Consider the following 16559-nt stretch of genomic DNA (forward strand, 5'->3'; position numbering starts at 1 on the left):
GTGCGGTTGTCAACCCACTCGCTGCGTGTTTCCGTACAGGTGAAATATTGCCAAAACCATGATTCTTTTGGGCCCTTCTGACTAACTGACGACCCCGCCATAATCGAATTGAGACTTTGCGGTTGTGATACCGATTCGGAAGGGAGAATTTTAGAGTCGGAAAGCTGAAGAATTGGATCAACTTCTAACTCTGACTGACCGATGGAATAGTGCGACGATGATGAACCAGGGTCTGTGGCCTCTAGAATTGGACTAGAACCGCCAGTATCTGTTTGACTTTCGTAGCCGTCATTCAGTGCCAGGTAATCTAGGCGGTTTCCTCTTGTCTCCATTTCAATTTATAGAATCCGAAGTTAAAAGTAAGTTCGGAAGATACTGTTAGGCAGGATATTTGCACAGACGAAGCTGCTGTGAATCTGGCAACTGAAGTTGTGCCAGCTTCAGTCTCTCGATATATGTACTAATCTCGTCCTACCTCGCGTCTCCGTCAAATAAGGCTTCAGTGTGGAGAAGTCTCTTCTTTATGCTGGGCACAACTCAATTGTTGATATATTTGCTACATTATCCACGGGTACCTCAGGTGGGGACGTCGGTTGTTGGGTTTGTTTTGTTCGATTGCAATGGCTAAGGGGGTTCATGATATGCATGTTCACGGAGTTGCCTGCACTTTTGTGCTGCAGGGAACAAATGGGCAGTTTGTTTCGTTGTCATTTATATTTGGAGCCACATTGTGTCCGATTCATTTCGCTATTGCCAGCGGAAGTCGTGCGGCTAGACCGAAAGGAATGGCGCTTGAGACTTTCGCCAACTTGTGCTTCAACTTTGTGCGATTGGTATGTTCTCTCCTGCCGCTTTCGCGAAATTCAACGGACATTTACTATCTAATCATCGTCAGATTTTGCCTGATCAGTATGGTGATGGTTAAATTCATGTCGAAACGGCCAAGGTCACGTTGGCAGAGATCGCCATTCAATTTGGGGACCGAGCATTTGAGCATGAAGACCAATTAGTGTTGTGCGAGATGTAATATGTCAAATCTCAGAAGCAAGTTGCTCCCAAGATGTAGAATATATACACCGCTTCGCAAGTCGATAATTTTCACCAGGTAATATCTCTGTTTGTTCATAAATACATGTTGTTATTATTAATTTAGTAGTAAGAAATATTCCAATATTCATAGTGTCCACCAGAAGTTGAATATTCTATGTACATTCTCATTAACTAAGTAGAACTGCGGGGATTTGGTGGATGGGCGTCATCCATAATTCTGCAGATTCTGTTTTCAGCTAGTACTCTTTGTGTGTGATCTCCGGCATTCATTCCTGGACTACCTCCCTTGGATACTCTCGACAAGAGTTCGACTACTTCAATTGACGTCGGCTGAACCTCCTTCATGTCAAAAGTCAAAATCCACCACTTTCTTTGCCTTTGTCAAGCGGCTTGATGTTTGAAATGAAAAAAATTTCAGTAGGGGAGACTTGCGTCAATTAACTTGTATTATCGTGCATTAGAGTTGTGGCTTGCTTCTAAAGTCACTGACCGCGGCGGAAGGTACAAAACCACAGCTAGCTCCTTCGACATCGTCGCATCTCTCGGCCTGACGGGGCGGGGGGTGAATACTGATTTTGCCTTCTTGGAAGTCTTTCGCCAGCAAATCAAGCCGGCCTGTGTAAGGTATACCGGTGAATGATCGCCAGAGCGGGTCTCCATGATCAAATACCTCGTCCATTTCCTCAAGTGTGCGTTGTTTTGTCTCGGGTACGCGCAACCACACATATACAAAAGCCGCCACGTTAGAGGACCCAAATATGAAAAATAGGCGCCAGCTGATCTCGCGAAGAAGCGGTGGCGTGGCTAATGAGTACGCGAGATTAGTGATCCAGTTAGTAGTCGTCGAAAGAGCAACAGCTTTGCACCGGACTCGCAGTGGACTGATTTCAGGAGGATACATCCATTCGATAGGACCCCAGGACGCAGCGTGTGCGGCCGCAGATAGATACAGACTCGCCTGGATGCAACGGCTTGCGGCAGAATTTCCTGTGATTATCCATGTGTACGGCTCGTTTGGGACTGGATTTGGCCCACCAAAGCGAGCAAAAATGCCACCGATCAGGTACATGCAGAATGCAATGCTGAGGGAACCAATGAGAAGAGATGAGCGGCGACCCCAGTGATCAGTCCACAAAATCGTCGGAATGGTCGAGATAATAAAAATAATGTAATAAATGGATGTGGCCAACCGTTCATTGGTAATTCCGACAGAGGCGAGAACGTAGATAGCGAAATACAAGAGCATATTGACTCCGATTATCTGCGACAAACATTGAATTGCCATAGCTATGAATAAGCGCTTGCGCATCTTCTTACCCAAAAGCTCGTGATAACTACTCGACTGCTCCTCGCGTTCAATGCGGATCTGATCTTCGATTTCTTTGTATTCCGCCAGTACCAGAGGATCGTTGATATCACAGTCTGGTGTGCGCAGGAAGGCGAGAATGTGCAGGACCTCGTCCCAGCGGTCTTTACTAGCCAGCCATCTCGGCGATCGCGGGAGCCAAAAAAGGCCGATAAATAACAAGACAGAGGGAATGGCCTGAATTGCCCACGGTAACCTGAAAACTGCCTGCGAGTCAAGAAATGAACATCCGTATTGTATGAGATATTGGATCAAAATGCCACAAGCCAATGCGAAGTGCTGCAGTGCAACTACTCGACCACGAATTTTGCGGGGTGCGATCTCGCATTGGTAGATTGGCACAAGGGCAGATGTCATCCCAATGCAAAGGCCAGCCAACAAACGGCCAATGACAAGCATGGCGATACCAGTGGAAGAGGATTGCAGACTGCCCAACGTTAGTCAATTAATAAATGCAGTTAGACCAAGCGCCGCTCACATTGCGCCGATACACCACAGGACTGAGCCGAACTGTATCGTGACTTTTCGCGACAACCTGAAGCCGTCAATAATTAATATTCGTTGGGTAATCTAACACGTACCAATCACCAAGAAAGGAAGAGGATAGTGCGCCGACGACAGCACCGGCCGCAATAGCACCTGTGATTCCACCTTGACGAATTCCGAGAGGATTTCCATAGTAAGTTTTATACTGATCCGTAGTCAAGATGCCGGACATGGAGGAGATTTCAAAGCCGTAAAGCAGGCCACCGAGAGAAACAAAAACGGAAATTGTGTAGACACTGAGTACACGTACCATTGTGGCCGGATTTTTACATAGGCTGGACTGAATATGTGGCGAATCAGAAATTTGAAATGGCACTACTGCGTTTGCAAGATTTGGATACCGCGTGCGAGATTAATGTTAATGGACACGGTGCTCAGCACTCGCGTGGCAAGCACCAGGACTGCGGATGCATCGCGCGGTTACTGGTATTACATTGAGCAGCGGTGCTGATGGGTCCCAGTTACTATCACGTGATTGAGACTGCGATTGGGTTTTTTGGCGCATGTACATATAATAAGGTGCTGGCTGCATGTGACCCCGAAACGCGTTAGGCGTGTATGCGGTGGCCATACAAAATTAGAGTTTACTAGGCGATTTACTCGAAGCCGAGGGAGAAAGATTTGAGTATATAGCCACAGTTGATGGGACAAAGAGGCCATTGCTCATCTAGTGCACACTTGTCCTCACATACCGTCGTGGTCAATTCGGTCGGCATTTTCGCAATACGAATGGGCACGTCTCTGTTAAGATATCAGCTTTAATATGTGATAACTGTAGTAGGATATCAATTGGCGTCTGCAAGTCGCAGACTTGTACAATTCTGATGTCAATTATTGCAAGCTAAAAGCAAATGCTGGAGAGTATATCTCTGAAATGCCCGGAGCTATCAGTGTGCAAGAGAAAATATATAACAAATGCAAAGAGAAGCAAGTTTACAGACTGGAATATATGCCTTAGTATTAAATACTTGTCAAGAATAGCCAAATAATTGCGACTGACTGATGTGTATATTGTCATCTTCATGTATTGCCATGACACAGTCGTGTCTCAATCAATCTACACCTCTACGCAATGAAGTGTAGCTAGAAAGAGGCCTCTTTGTACAAGTTCTGGAGTAATCTTTATTATTCCTAATAAGGAAGGTAAATTTGCAGAATTGAACAACATATCCGAAGTCAAGCTTGAAATCGAATCTTACTGGAAATTAAGCAGAGAAGTAGCATGAACCAACCGGTAACCTGACCGGATTAGGTCAGCGGTAAGACTTCGCCCAGTACTTTTGAGCCAGCAACCGTGCAAATCATATCTGTTTGTTCTAGGTAAATCCCGGTCCCGAGCGCGTAAAGGAATCGTTTAAAACTTGAAAACTCTTCGAAACGATGATCGCAGGTATGCGCTACAGGAAGGTGTCGATATTGTCGACGAATATTTTGGCTGAATGCATGAGGAATAACTAGATAGCTAATCAAGTATTGATATGAACCCACCACCCCTCATAATGACGGGCCTTCTTTATTCAATTTATACAACGTCTGACTCCACTATCTCCTATCTTATATCCTTTTTCTTATCTTACGTCCTATCACATAGCTTATATCCTAATCTTATATCCTATCGTGTACATGCAACCCATGGATCACAGAAGTATTCAGCGAAATGCATGGACAGAAGGAATCCACTTTAGAAAGTTGTAGGAAAGCTCTGGATTGGTCAATTTGATCGCTAGCTGGGCTAAAACACTCAGAGTGATATTCCGGGTGACTGCCAACATTAAGCTTATATCAGACGGATCAGCCATCACAGGATAGCTGCGCCAGTACACTTTAGGCGCACAACAACCTACTCTTTCGCTGCTAATTTGAGTCTGGTGCGGTGATCGGCGCAAAGGCCGTTCGCGAGCCTGGACTTCCACTTCCGTGTCAAGACGGATTCGGAGAAGCAAGAAAGCGTCTAAGAGCGAGTACCGAATGGTGCGAAATATTCTCTCTTTCGACTCCTCGCGATCTTCTGAGCATCTTCGGGGATTATATTGAATCGCTCCGCCTGTGACTAAGATAAAAAGCCATTCTCATGCTGGGGCAGCATATCCCTGCGAATCGTCCATAAAGGGTATGGAATCGAGTTGCCGCCGGTGTGTTCTAGTCTTCTCAACTACGTCTCTATATTTCTCTCACATTGCAACCAAATGAGGAGGCAAGCCCTCCCGGTGGGAGTCGGGCATTGCTGAACGACTTCAGCGTCTCTATGACACTCCGGGCAGAAATCTGTTTGCACGCGATCCGGCCAAGGAATAGAACAATATGCATCACCTCGCTGCACCAAACTTCCAAGTAGGCCGAGCGGATTTTTTTCTTCGTCGAAATATCGAAATAGACCCCGGGACAAGACATAGCTGGATTATCCGCCAAGTCCACGACTTCTATACATTTCGCCGCAGAATCATGGAATAGATTCTTCTGTGGTAATTTGTGCAGTCCGCACAACATATATTGTAATATGATGTAAATGACACAAACAAGAATAGACTGATCGACGCCTTGGCTCCCTTCAATAACAACTTTAACTTTTCGAATAGCCATAAACAAAACTTCCGAGAGATTCGATCAGACTAATTAAACCGAGGGACCACCGATGAGAATCTTGACGCCTTGTCCCTTAACCACAAGTTTGAACGCCTCCTCGGCATCCTCGAATTTAACGCGGTGGGTAATGAGTTTTTTGACATCGACCATGCCACTGGCAACCAATTCGACGGCGAGTTGGTAATCACCGGGGCCGTATCGGAAACTGCCATGTGCAGTTAGCTCTTTAACGGTGAATTCAGTGATCGGGAAGGTAATTTCTGGAGCGCCCATACCGGCCTGGACGTAGGTTCCGCCTTGAGCAAGGGCGTGGATTGCAGTATTGACCGAGGCCGCGGCGCCAGAAGCATCAATTGCGAACTGAGGCGCCTTGCCGCCGAGGAGCTCCTTGATCTTGGCAGCGCTCATAGAAGCGGAATCGCCTTTGGTGGGAACGAAAGAGTGCGTGGCTGCCACTTCTTTAGCAAGATCAAGACGAGTCTGGACGAGATCGACGGCGGCGACGGTGGTCGCTCCGAACGCCTTCGCGACAGCACAGCAAAGGAGACCGACTGTACCTGCGCCGAAGACGATGACTGACGAGCCGGGAGTGATCTTAGCCAGCCTCGAGACATGTACCGCGACAGACAGGGGTTCCACAAGAGCACCCTCCTCGAGTGAGACGGTGTCCGGAAGCTTGACGCAGAAGTCCTCGGGAAGGACGTAGTAGCGGCAGAGTGTACCGTCGTATGGAGGAGTGGCCGCGAATTTCATGTCGGCACACAAGTTGTAGTACCCGGCCTTGCAGTGGGCGCAGTAGCGGCAGGGAATACCTGGCTCTAGAGCAACACGGTCACCAACCTTCACGCTGGTAACACCGGAGCCAACCTCCGCGACGACACCGGCGGATTCGTGTCCAAGAACCATGGGAGACTTGACGATGAAGGAACCAATGGCGCCATGGGTGTAGTAGTGGACGTCCGAGCCGCAGATACCGGTCTGCTTGATCTCGATCAGGACGTCTTTCGGACTGGAGAGCTCAGGGATTGGCCGCTCCTCAAATGAGACCTCGTTCACCTTCTGCAAAACAAAGGAAGGGTTCTGTTGGCTGCTATTAGCTCATCGATGTCCAATCACCGATCACACTTGCGGAAACGGCACTAACTTCGCCGGCGAGAGTCATTCTGATGTGGAATTGCGATTGATTTGAGGTCGACAAGAACAATGGGACTTCGTCTATAAGGGCAGCAAGAGAGAGGGAGGAGGGGCGAGCCTTAATAAAGAATGATGGCCGGCGGGCAAATCTGGCTGTATTATGGAGTGTTCGGCATGATCGCGTTAGGCTAATCCATTCCTGCGACTTTCCGCTTAGCACCGCTGAGCTTGCGGACATGTCGCTCTCGGACATCCTGCCGTCAGAGACAAAGTTATTAGGACCCGGACGTGCACACCCTGTCTCACAAATATACAGCACCGCCACAGACTACTAGATTTGTTCGGCGGGTGTAAACCCTGTCCTCCTGCAACGTTGGCTCTTGGCGTGAGCAAAAATAGTGATGCGGAACAATTGCCGCTTTAGTACGGCATTTTTCACCCGAATTAACTTTCTGTGGGCTTAACTATCTACAAGCCATTACTTTTCCCGACATGACGAAAAAATCGAATTTTGGCGTGGCCTTTTGCGAATTTTTTTATATTGCAGTTTCCGATTGACAGCAGCAACAGACAAAAGATACTTAAAAAGGCAGATTCTCGTCTTCTATGCCTAAATATTATGTCCAAATTGTTCTACCACCTTCGCATCTCTGCTTTTAGGGCATAGCTATAATAAATCAAAAATGTTAGTTATCTTCTCCTTCAGGCTCTCGGTGCTCGGTTCTCTACTCAATATAGTCTAGGCCCCCCCATCAGTCTATACGCAGCTCTCGAGCGCTGCCATGATCGTAGCCCTAATTCTGTGACTGAGTCAAGGCAATACTACGCAACTTCTTGCCAGAGATTCAATACTTTCTACCAGGAAGAGCCTCCTATCAGTATCGCTCACTGTAGTCCAGCGACTAGTGCCAGTGAACCATGGCGGTCAACCGATGCCTTTACTAGTGCTATGCATTCAAGGATATTACCTACCAGAGTAAACATACATTTCAAAGATGCCGACGAAACAAAAGTTACTATTCTCCGTGGATGTGGAGTGACTGCTATTGACTAGTTTTAGTGTGATTCATACCGACATTGCTCTTTGTGTATCCGAGCAAATACAAATTGTGTGCCCGCCTTTGATCGAACTCATCCACATCGGTAACTCAGAACTCGACTCGAGAAGCACGCAGCAGTATCTAACCGGTTCATGCGCTAAACCGATGAGAATAAGGCAATTTTTCCTAGGTTCTGAAGCAGTTCACAGGGAACTCGATTGTACGTTCTTGAAGAACAGCAACGAATCTGCTTCTTCCCCTTTTCAGTCTGAGATCGAATACTCAGACCCGGTCACTGCTCAAAGCTCATATGCTTCTTGTACGGCCGATTATCAGGAGACGGCATCAATCATGGGTATCACAAAAGATATCTTTTCCGACTCCTCCCGTACTCTATGCCGGGCAGATGGGGCATGCTGACCATTTCGATTGCACTCAGATATTTGGATTGCTCGGACTGAACGTTGTTGAGAAAAGCACTTCACCCTGGCATGAACCACATTGAGAGCCAGGAACGGCACCAGACCTCTACACGCTTGCGCAAATTGCAGCCAGCATCAAAAGTAAATTCGAAATTAAGTACCACAGGCCAAACTGGAAGTGGGCCTATAGACTATGGCTGCGGGGTTCAGGTGGCTGCGTGGATTCTGGACTATATTGGATCTGGGATATAAATACGGACATCTAATGAACCGAGAACTACTAGATCCTGCGAGATGGGTCCGCTAATAACCGTTACCTTACCCATGGCATCTTTCGTGTTAGTTGCCTGTTGCACCAATGGTAATCAGCTCGAATTCAATGCATTTCCGTTTATAATATTCTAGTTGCGCCTAATTTGCCCTTCTTATCGTCTTGCCGGATATCTATCTGCGTCGGCTATTGAGAACGACACAATAACCCGACATACTTTTCCTTGAAACCACAATTTCGAGCAGTATAGCAAAGGATTCAAATGCCATATCTTTGTAAACAGAGTGAACGTGACTAGGACCATTAATTGCATGAATGCTCCATGGAGAACACGTCTTCATATTGTTATTCAGGAATGGACAGCGGCGAACACTGCACTAGAAGTTTAGCAGAATGTGGCTAATACGGTTTCGCTAAAAGTATAAATGTGCTGCACGTGTGTAGTTCTAAGTTGTGATATGCGAAATTTGGGACATAAGGTGCTTTCTGAGTGTACACGTGGGGACCACATATGTGTATGACTAATAAAGAAATTGATCAGGATGTTCCTCATAGAATTCATGAAAGTTTGACAATGGAAGTCCCAAGTATTCCCTGGATGGCATAGAATTAACGGAGTAGTGGTATGCATCCAGTTTAGTCGCTTAAATGTTGAGCCCTCGTACCGACCACCTCACAAAAAGACATCAGCTGCAGCAAATCATAATAAATCACGCAATAAAATAAACCATGGTCTTTATTAGAATTAATAGAACTTAGTTTGGTTGCATTTAAAATAGTTGGAAATGCCAGAGTTATGCTTTGTACTCTGTGTGGGGGTACGAAGTTAGTCTACTATGGCGAAGGGCTCAGTATGAAACGTCATGTACATAACAAAATAAGGTTTAATGACTAATGTATTACGGAATAGCAGATTTGGTTCGATGCTTATGCCATAAGCAAAATATCAATGCCCAATTATGTATTGCAAGGCAACGCGTCGCCATCAAAATTAATATTTCGCGTCGAGCGCTTATATAGAACATAAATTACGTGTATTTGCTATTATCCGCTCTTTCGTCTGATGTCGGATGAGGGGAGTAATGACACGAGTTCATCTGGTGTGGATTTTCATGATACATTACAAATATAATTACTAATACTTCATTGTCCTGTAGATCCAATGATGAGGAACATCCGATTAAAAATTTTGATGTACCCCGTCGTATCGATAAAATCAGAACAAAACAGCAACAGAAGGACTTAACCGAGTTTGAAGTACTTCTTATTTACTTCACAGATCTGCAGAAGGGAATACCTAAAAAAACTATTCTATCCACCATTGCTAGAATTAGATTCTTTAAAGGCGCTCACAAAGAGAATAAACTGCAGCAAATTGACCCGACTATACCACCTGCTTGCTGTGCAACACATCGACTCTCCCAGCAACCTGACTTCTTATCCCAGCCATCAAAACTGGAGAGTGCTTTGAGTTCTACTCGCCATATGTTCTCTATGTATCCGAAATTTCACTGTGAGTTTTATCGAAAGAATCTGGGGAGAGGCGAAGCGGCGCGCCAGGAGTGAATGCAAGTACTTAAATACAGCGCTGAGGACTCACGTTCCCGAAATTCCCCACACAATTCCTATTAAAAAGTTCGAAAGTTTGCTCGATATGCATGGCGGTTTATTGAAGCATATACCCGAGATTTGGATTTTTGAAGGAATGTGGAAGATGGTTAGTTGTTTAATGGTATATTTTAGTTGTGCGACTGTAAATCAGCGAGCAATCCGAATTTTAAGCTAATTTAAAACAAGAGCCCACTCTTGGTCGATTGCTATTTCTGGCCTAATTACTATAGGGTTAGGGTTTACAAATTTTCGAAACGATTACGTAATAATTCAGCGACTAAACTGGATGCACCATAGCATGGATCTGACAAAATTAGGTTAAATATCAATGAAATCTTGCTTCGCTTACGGACACGTGTGTAGATTTCTCCATACGGTACACAACCCGCAGCTGATCTTCCTGTGTTAACCCCACTCTGTTTGTCTCACGAAATGTCAAGAATAAGGTTCCATGGTAACGCGGACCCTGGCGGGACCGTCGGTTCCGCCGGAACCTATTTTCCGCAATTGTGATTCTACTTCTAGTAATCAGTGCGCCACCTTGAGCATTTGCATTGCCGTTTACGGCGATGGATGGTTCGAATCCTTACTAATTTATCGCCTCCCTACGATGTTCCCCACTTTCGATCTCCCCACTTATCGATTTCCCCGCTTTCGATTTCCCCGCTTTGGGTCCCCCGCTTCTGTCTTATGCCAAAATGCTGAATCTAGTGATAGTATTTAGTGGCTCTGCTTAGGATCCCTAGCACTTCCATCAATCATAACTTCGAGTAACAAATTCATATTATGGAAGCCAATAAGTCTATGAGACTCGGAAAGGGTAACGAGCATCCCTCAGCAACAGCTGTAGAAAATTCCGTTCCGAGACCAGAGCTGTCGAAGCTTGAGAAGGCAATGAAGCCTAAGTCTTTCTCAACAAAATATCCAACATGGGTATCGTCAAAGATTTTGATGGCTCTTACGTCTTTCTATTCCTCACTAGGTGATTTTCTGTTTGGCTTCGATCAAGGCATTATGGCTGGTCTTTTGGTCAACAGCGTTTTCAAGGATCGGTTCTTTAGTAACTATATGGACGCTTCTGGTACTATCAGTCCAAATATTACCGGTATCACTGTCGCCTGCTTGCAAGTTTCTGCAGGAATTGCCGCACTTTCTTGCTCTCGTCTTTGCGATATTCTTGGTCGCCGATATTGCATGCGAATTGGTGGCTTTCTCTACTTTATTGCGGCCTTTATTCAAGCGTTCTCCCCAGGCCTGGCATGCTTTATCGTTGGTAGAACCATACAGGGTTTTGGCGTTGGCTTTTTGTCTATGACTGTTCCTGTTATCCAAAGCGAAATTGCGGCTGGTCATAAGAGAGGGTTGATGGTGGGAATCGAGTTTACCTTCAACATCATTGGCTACGCAACGTCGTGCTGGGTAGATTACGGATTCTTTTTTCATATCCCGTCAAACATGAGTTGGCAAGGTCCGTACTTTGTACAATGCTCGATCGCCTTTCTCCTCTTGTCACTGTCAGCGATCGTCCCTGAGACTCCTCGATGGTTGGCCGCCAACGATTTTCCTTCCGAAGCTCTGCAAACGCTAGCTAACCTTCATGGAAATGGAAATATCGAAAACGACGAAGTGGTGGCCATGAATATAGAGATACAGGAGGCAGTGTTGTACGAGCGTCATCTTGGCAGTGCTAGTTGGACGGAAATGTTTACAATCTACCGTCACCGGACATTTATGGCGATGACCGGTCAAATGTTTGCCCAACTCAACGGAATAAATGTAATCTCGTTCTATCTTGCGAGTTCTCTATCAAATGCAGGTTTCAGTACGGAAAAATCGCTTCTTTATGCTGGGTACAACTCAATTATTTATATATTTGCAACATTACCTACATGGTATCTAGCTGATAAGTGGGGACGCCGGCCACTCCTTATGTTTGGTTCCATAGCAATGGCTGTTTCTTTGTCATTGGTTTGTATGTTCACCGAGTTGGCTTCACTTTCCGTACTACAGAGAGCAAATGGGATGTTTGCTTTCGTTGTCGTCTACAATGCCATTTTTGGAGCCACATGGGGTCCAATTCCTTGGTTGTTGCCGGCAGAAGTCTTTCCTCTAAGAGCTAGAGCGAAAGGTATGTCTTTGGCTACTATTGCCAACTGGTGTTTCAATTTTGCAATTGGTATGTCCTCGCCCGCTGCGTTTGCGAAAATCCATGGATATTACTATCTTATCATTGTTGGATTTTGTCTGATTAGCTTGGTAATGGTTAAATTCATGTATATCGAGACTGCCAGGGTCACTTTGGAGGAGATCGCTATTCAGTTCGGAGACAGAGCCTTTGAGCATGAAGATCGATTGGAATTGAGGGAAATAATGGATTCCCACAGGCCAGTAGAGAGCAAGGTCTAGAGTCTTCTCTTTGGATTAAGGTTGTCTAAAGTGAAGCGGTATTTAGTAACAAGATGAAGTTTGGCCATGTAACGAGATTGTCATAACTAAGCTATGTTTTTCAATGAACTTATACATATAACAGGCGCTGCTGTCAGGATCGCATATGATACGGCTGACACCATGCGGCTACATCTACTAACTGGCCTTGGGAATACTTTGACATATCCGAATTTGAAAATCCTTGGATCGGAAAAGCAACAAAAGGAAGTTGATCGATAGAGAGTTCCGATATGCGATCTTGCACAAGGAAACAGAGCAAAATGCGATTGGAAGACTACTGATTCAAAGCGACAGGTCTCTACTGGTAATATGATTGATCATCTCCGGAACCAACATTCTATAGATTCTCCTAACAACCCGAAAGCAATAAAAAGAGCAGGATCTAATATAGTATCTTTCATAAATGGCAAGGAGAGACTTACACATCAGCAACCTATAGACAAGATTATTGCGTTGGATAGTTGCTGAAAAACAAGGAGTCTTCAGCATTCCAACAAATCTTTCGTGATATTCCGGAAACTATGTTCCCTTTTTACCGCCCGTCAGGTTGTTAGACAACGGTTGGCCAATAAGTTCGCGGCACAGCGCTTACAATTGAAAGAGGAACTACCCAAAATATTTTGAGACAAGTGCTCTCTCTCTGGACGTCTGGACGAGCAAAATAACCTGCCAATTCTTGGGATAATTGGCCACTGACTTACTCCAGATTTCCAATATCAAGAAAGCGTCGGACTTCAATTTTTTTTGACACTCGAGCCTCTGAGCGGGAGGGCCTGTCCGAGTGACCGTTCCGGCAGAAGCCACCGACAGGAGGCCAGTACGATACACTCAGTACCGAGCTCGTGACAATATGACATGGTACTCTCCACCCACGCCTGTCTCATCCAACCCCAACGGATTGTGCTTTAATCTTGAGAACACGATCTCAAGAACCTGAACCCTGAACCCATTCCAGTTATTCCACAGAAGGCATTAATCACGTCCATATGCTTGTTCCTGTTCGGCCGACATGTATTCGAAATTGGTTGCTGCATGTAATCTCAGGGCAACCGGCCCGAGAAGGATATAGCCCGATCGGGGATAAACCAAATCTCTCTGCTACATCCATCGATAGCATCGTATATGACTCATGATGTGTTATATATGATTGCTGCTCTCTGCCTCACTTCTCCCCAACGCACCACCACCCCGCGCTGCACTTGAATCTACGCCGTCGCCATCGCCCCGTACAACACAAACACCACTGCCGACGAGCTAGTCCAGATTATTCTCCTCTCATCAAAGACAAGGTCATCCTGATCACCGGCGTGTCTGCCGGTTCCCTGGGCGGCTTCTTTGTCTAATACCTCGCCAAAGCCAAACCCGCCTGGCTCATGCTGGCCGCCTGCAACACCGAAAAACTCGAACAAGCCGCCAAAGAGATCACGACCGCGCACACGGATGTCATGGTCCGCACGCTCCAGGTTGATCTACGCTTATTGACGAGTGTGCGTGATGCGGCTGCCCAGGTGAACTCCAACTGGCGTTCATGGCCATGAACAGCATGGACAGGATGGACAGGCCTTAGTAATAAGCCGCACTAAAATCGAAATAAACTGTTCATGGAGCGCATTCACCATACAAACCTGAGATGGACAGGGATGGACACCCTCCAAGCCGGGTAATAGGCAGGGAGGGTAAGAAAGCTCCAGCCCCTTTGCCAGTGTCCAGCCTTCGCCAGCCGCCTTGTTCTGGACACAAATGTAGGAGAGCAAAACATCACCAAAAATCGACGACCATGAAATCTGAAAACATTAGTTCAGTAGAATCAGAAAAGTCAGACGAGTCGGATGATATAATTATTTCAAAGTTTATTGATTGCTTCGTACATATATAAGCGCTGGTAAGATTTGGTGGTTCATGGCTACAAATCCAGGATGGACAGCCCCTGAACCCAGACAGTGTTCCTGATCACGTGCAGCTCATGGCCATCAACCAGGATGGACAGCCCATAGTACGGCATCCCCTGATAATGTGTGCAGAGACAAAATTACTGGATTAGGAGGGACACCCAGGCCAAAGCAGATGCGGCAGACAAGCCAGCACAATAAAATCAATAAATTTTGAATGCAGGCACAGTAATTTATATCGCCCAAAGAATGGTGTGCGCTTGAAGCAAGATTCTCAACAATATCATTTTATTGGCCCACTCTAAATTCATATGAGTCTAGAAACCACATTGCACAAATTCGGGTTCAGAGTATGACAGGTGGGATTCTGGAAAAGGAAAAGGGGCTGAACATGTTGGCGGGTAAAACGCTCCTACGTTTAAAATATTCAGACTCTTACCCTGATAATAAATGGCTGACAAGTGACAACTTTAATATTTAGAATCGTTTAAAGAATCTATTAAATCGAAACTTAATTGGCATTCAAAAAAGTATATTCGCTAATAAGATATTGTGGAACAACATTTGTAGGCAACACATTAGACTTTGCACGCTTGAGCAGTTTGGTAGTCAATCACCTCGACCACAGGGCACCAAAGCTTAACCCAGCCATAATATTTAACCACAACCAGCCTTCCTACTTTCTTCTTCTCAGGTGTGTCACTTTGGACTTATTTTCGCAATGTCATCCAATACTTTTCAGTGCTCAAGCTGCACGCATGAGTTGATTAGAGAATATATGAATTATGCGCCATATCCGCCATCGGCATCCGCCAATCCAAAGGATCGCGGATACGTATCCGCGGCGGATATCCTATCCGCCTATCCGCCAACAGCCTGTACACTTGCTGGCGGGTAATTGTATGTAAGTCTGTGGTTTTTAACTGGGAACCGTCGGCCATTGCGATCAAATTCTGATATATCAATCGGGGAGGGACTAGTTTGTTCGCTTCGATATATTTCTGCACCTCTTCAGTAACATGGAATTTCGGTGTCTCGACGTGACCCTTATGGTCGTAAAGTATTGTCAATAGAGATATTTTGCCACCAAGTTCCTTTAAAGTTCCGTAACAGAATATTATCCCAAAGAAGTAACCCTAGCCCTAAATTATTTCTTACGGCGATTCTAAAACAGAAATTTTGCAGCTTCAAACTTCCGTAACGATTGATTAAAGTTTAAGGTTAAACTCTCTGGGGCTGTTGACTAGGCAAGATGTCAACAAAACTAACGCGCTGGTTAATATCTGCCCTAGTTCACAATGCCTGGCACTCGTCGTCAACACCAAAAACAAGTCGCATTGAATGCTGCTGCATCCTGTATAGTAACCATTAGTTTTATCCAATTTTATTCTCTTGTCTCGCAATACATTGTGCTCGCTGGGTCCGTCGAAGATGTTGTTTCATACAGCAGTCCAATAATGTATGACAGTACGCCATTCAATTTTAATAGCATTGACGATTCGGAGGCAATATTTCGATTTCGCTTCTCCAAGGACCAAATACTCAGCATCTTCATTTGACAGCCTTTTGTATTCTTCTGCGACGGCTTGCATACCCGGAGAGGTGGGGGTCTATGGTGAGGGACTTTGGACGGTCACAGTCTTATCTGTGCTCTGTGACAAGAGATGTAGTTTTTCATCTTGTGCATCGCTACAGGGCCATGCTCGAATGGGACTTTAGGCAACTGACACCAGAGACTCTTTTGCGGTACGCAGGTCATGTGGATAAAAAGTGCGGCTATCCAAATATTTGGGGCTTTATAGACGGCACTTTTAGACCAACCACGCGTCCGACCGAGAACCAAAGACTTGTGTACTCTGGGTATAAGCATGCACATGGTTTTAAGTACCAAGCGGTCATGACTCCGGACGGCCTTGTTAGATGCCTCTTTGGACCCACGGAGGGAAAAATCGGAGACTGGATGATGCTAAAAGAATCGGGACTTGAAGGTATCCTGAAGCAAGTGATTCGATGCTCCCTGTTGGCCAACATTTGTGGATATACGGCGACGCCGCCTACTCCGAAGGCTACGGTATCATGGGACCGTTCAAGACTACGACATCCCATCTTGTGTTAACAGCGGACGAGGCAGAGTTCAATGCGCGGATGTCTGGAGTGAGGATCGCTGTCGAACAGGTTTTCGGTCTGGTCCTGAATAGG

The 16559-nt window shown here is 45.7% G+C and overlaps 6 protein-coding genes across 6 annotated transcripts; 3 read left to right on the forward strand and 3 right to left on the reverse strand.

Moving 5' to 3' along the window:
* V1508DRAFT_83058 (uncharacterized protein) lies at positions 1-600 on the reverse strand (the record flags this gene model as incomplete). Its single annotated transcript, XM_066943060.1, has 1 exon — positions 1-600. A coding segment is annotated over exon 1 (332 nt), but the record flags the coding sequence as incomplete, so codon positions are not given.
* A 544-nt stretch (positions 601-1144) lies between these two features.
* Positions 1145-3298, reverse strand: V1508DRAFT_378183 (general substrate transporter). Its single transcript, XM_066937621.1, has 3 exons — positions 2998-3298; positions 2895-2951; positions 1145-2843 (listed from the first exon to the last, which is right to left on the reverse strand). The coding sequence occupies exons 1-3, from the start codon at positions 3213-3215 to the stop codon at positions 1508-1510; spliced, it is 1611 nt and encodes a 536-aa protein (XP_066792147.1). The 5' UTR covers positions 3216-3298; the 3' UTR covers positions 1145-1507.
* Positions 3299-5575: 2277 nt separating this feature from the next.
* V1508DRAFT_407205 (chaperonin 10-like protein) lies at positions 5576-6707 on the reverse strand (the record flags this gene model as incomplete). Its single annotated transcript, XM_066938838.1, has 2 exons — positions 5576-6625; positions 6690-6707. The coding sequence occupies 2 exons, from the start codon at positions 6705-6707 to the stop codon at positions 5576-5578; spliced, it is 1068 nt and encodes a 355-aa protein (XP_066792148.1).
* Positions 6708-7917: 1210 nt separating this feature from the next.
* V1508DRAFT_428665 (uncharacterized protein) lies at positions 7918-8309 on the forward strand. The gene has a single exon (XM_066941827.1). It carries the CDS (start codon positions 8030-8032, stop codon positions 8222-8224), a length of 195 nt encoding a protein of 64 aa, XP_066792149.1. The 5' UTR covers positions 7918-8029; the 3' UTR covers positions 8225-8309.
* Positions 8310-10588: 2279 nt separating this feature from the next.
* V1508DRAFT_428667 (general substrate transporter) lies at positions 10589-12848 on the forward strand. Its single transcript, XM_066941828.1, has one exon. The coding sequence runs from the start codon at positions 10810-10812 to the stop codon at positions 12427-12429; it is 1620 nt and encodes a 539-aa protein (XP_066792150.1). The 5' UTR covers positions 10589-10809; the 3' UTR covers positions 12430-12848.
* V1508DRAFT_362321 (uncharacterized protein) lies at positions 12730-12939 on the forward strand (the record flags this gene model as incomplete). Its single annotated transcript, XM_066937227.1, has 1 exon — positions 12730-12939. A coding segment is annotated over one exon (210 nt), but the record flags the coding sequence as incomplete, so codon positions are not given.
* Between the last annotated feature and the right edge of the window lie 3620 nt (positions 12940-16559).

Source organism: Lipomyces doorenjongii (genome assembly GCF_038497915.1).
Source record: "Lipomyces doorenjongii strain NRRL Y-27504 unplaced genomic scaffold V1508scaffold_170, whole genome shotgun sequence".
In the NCBI taxonomy this organism is placed as follows: domain Eukaryota; kingdom Fungi; phylum Ascomycota; class Lipomycetes; order Lipomycetales; family Lipomycetaceae; genus Lipomyces; species Lipomyces doorenjongii.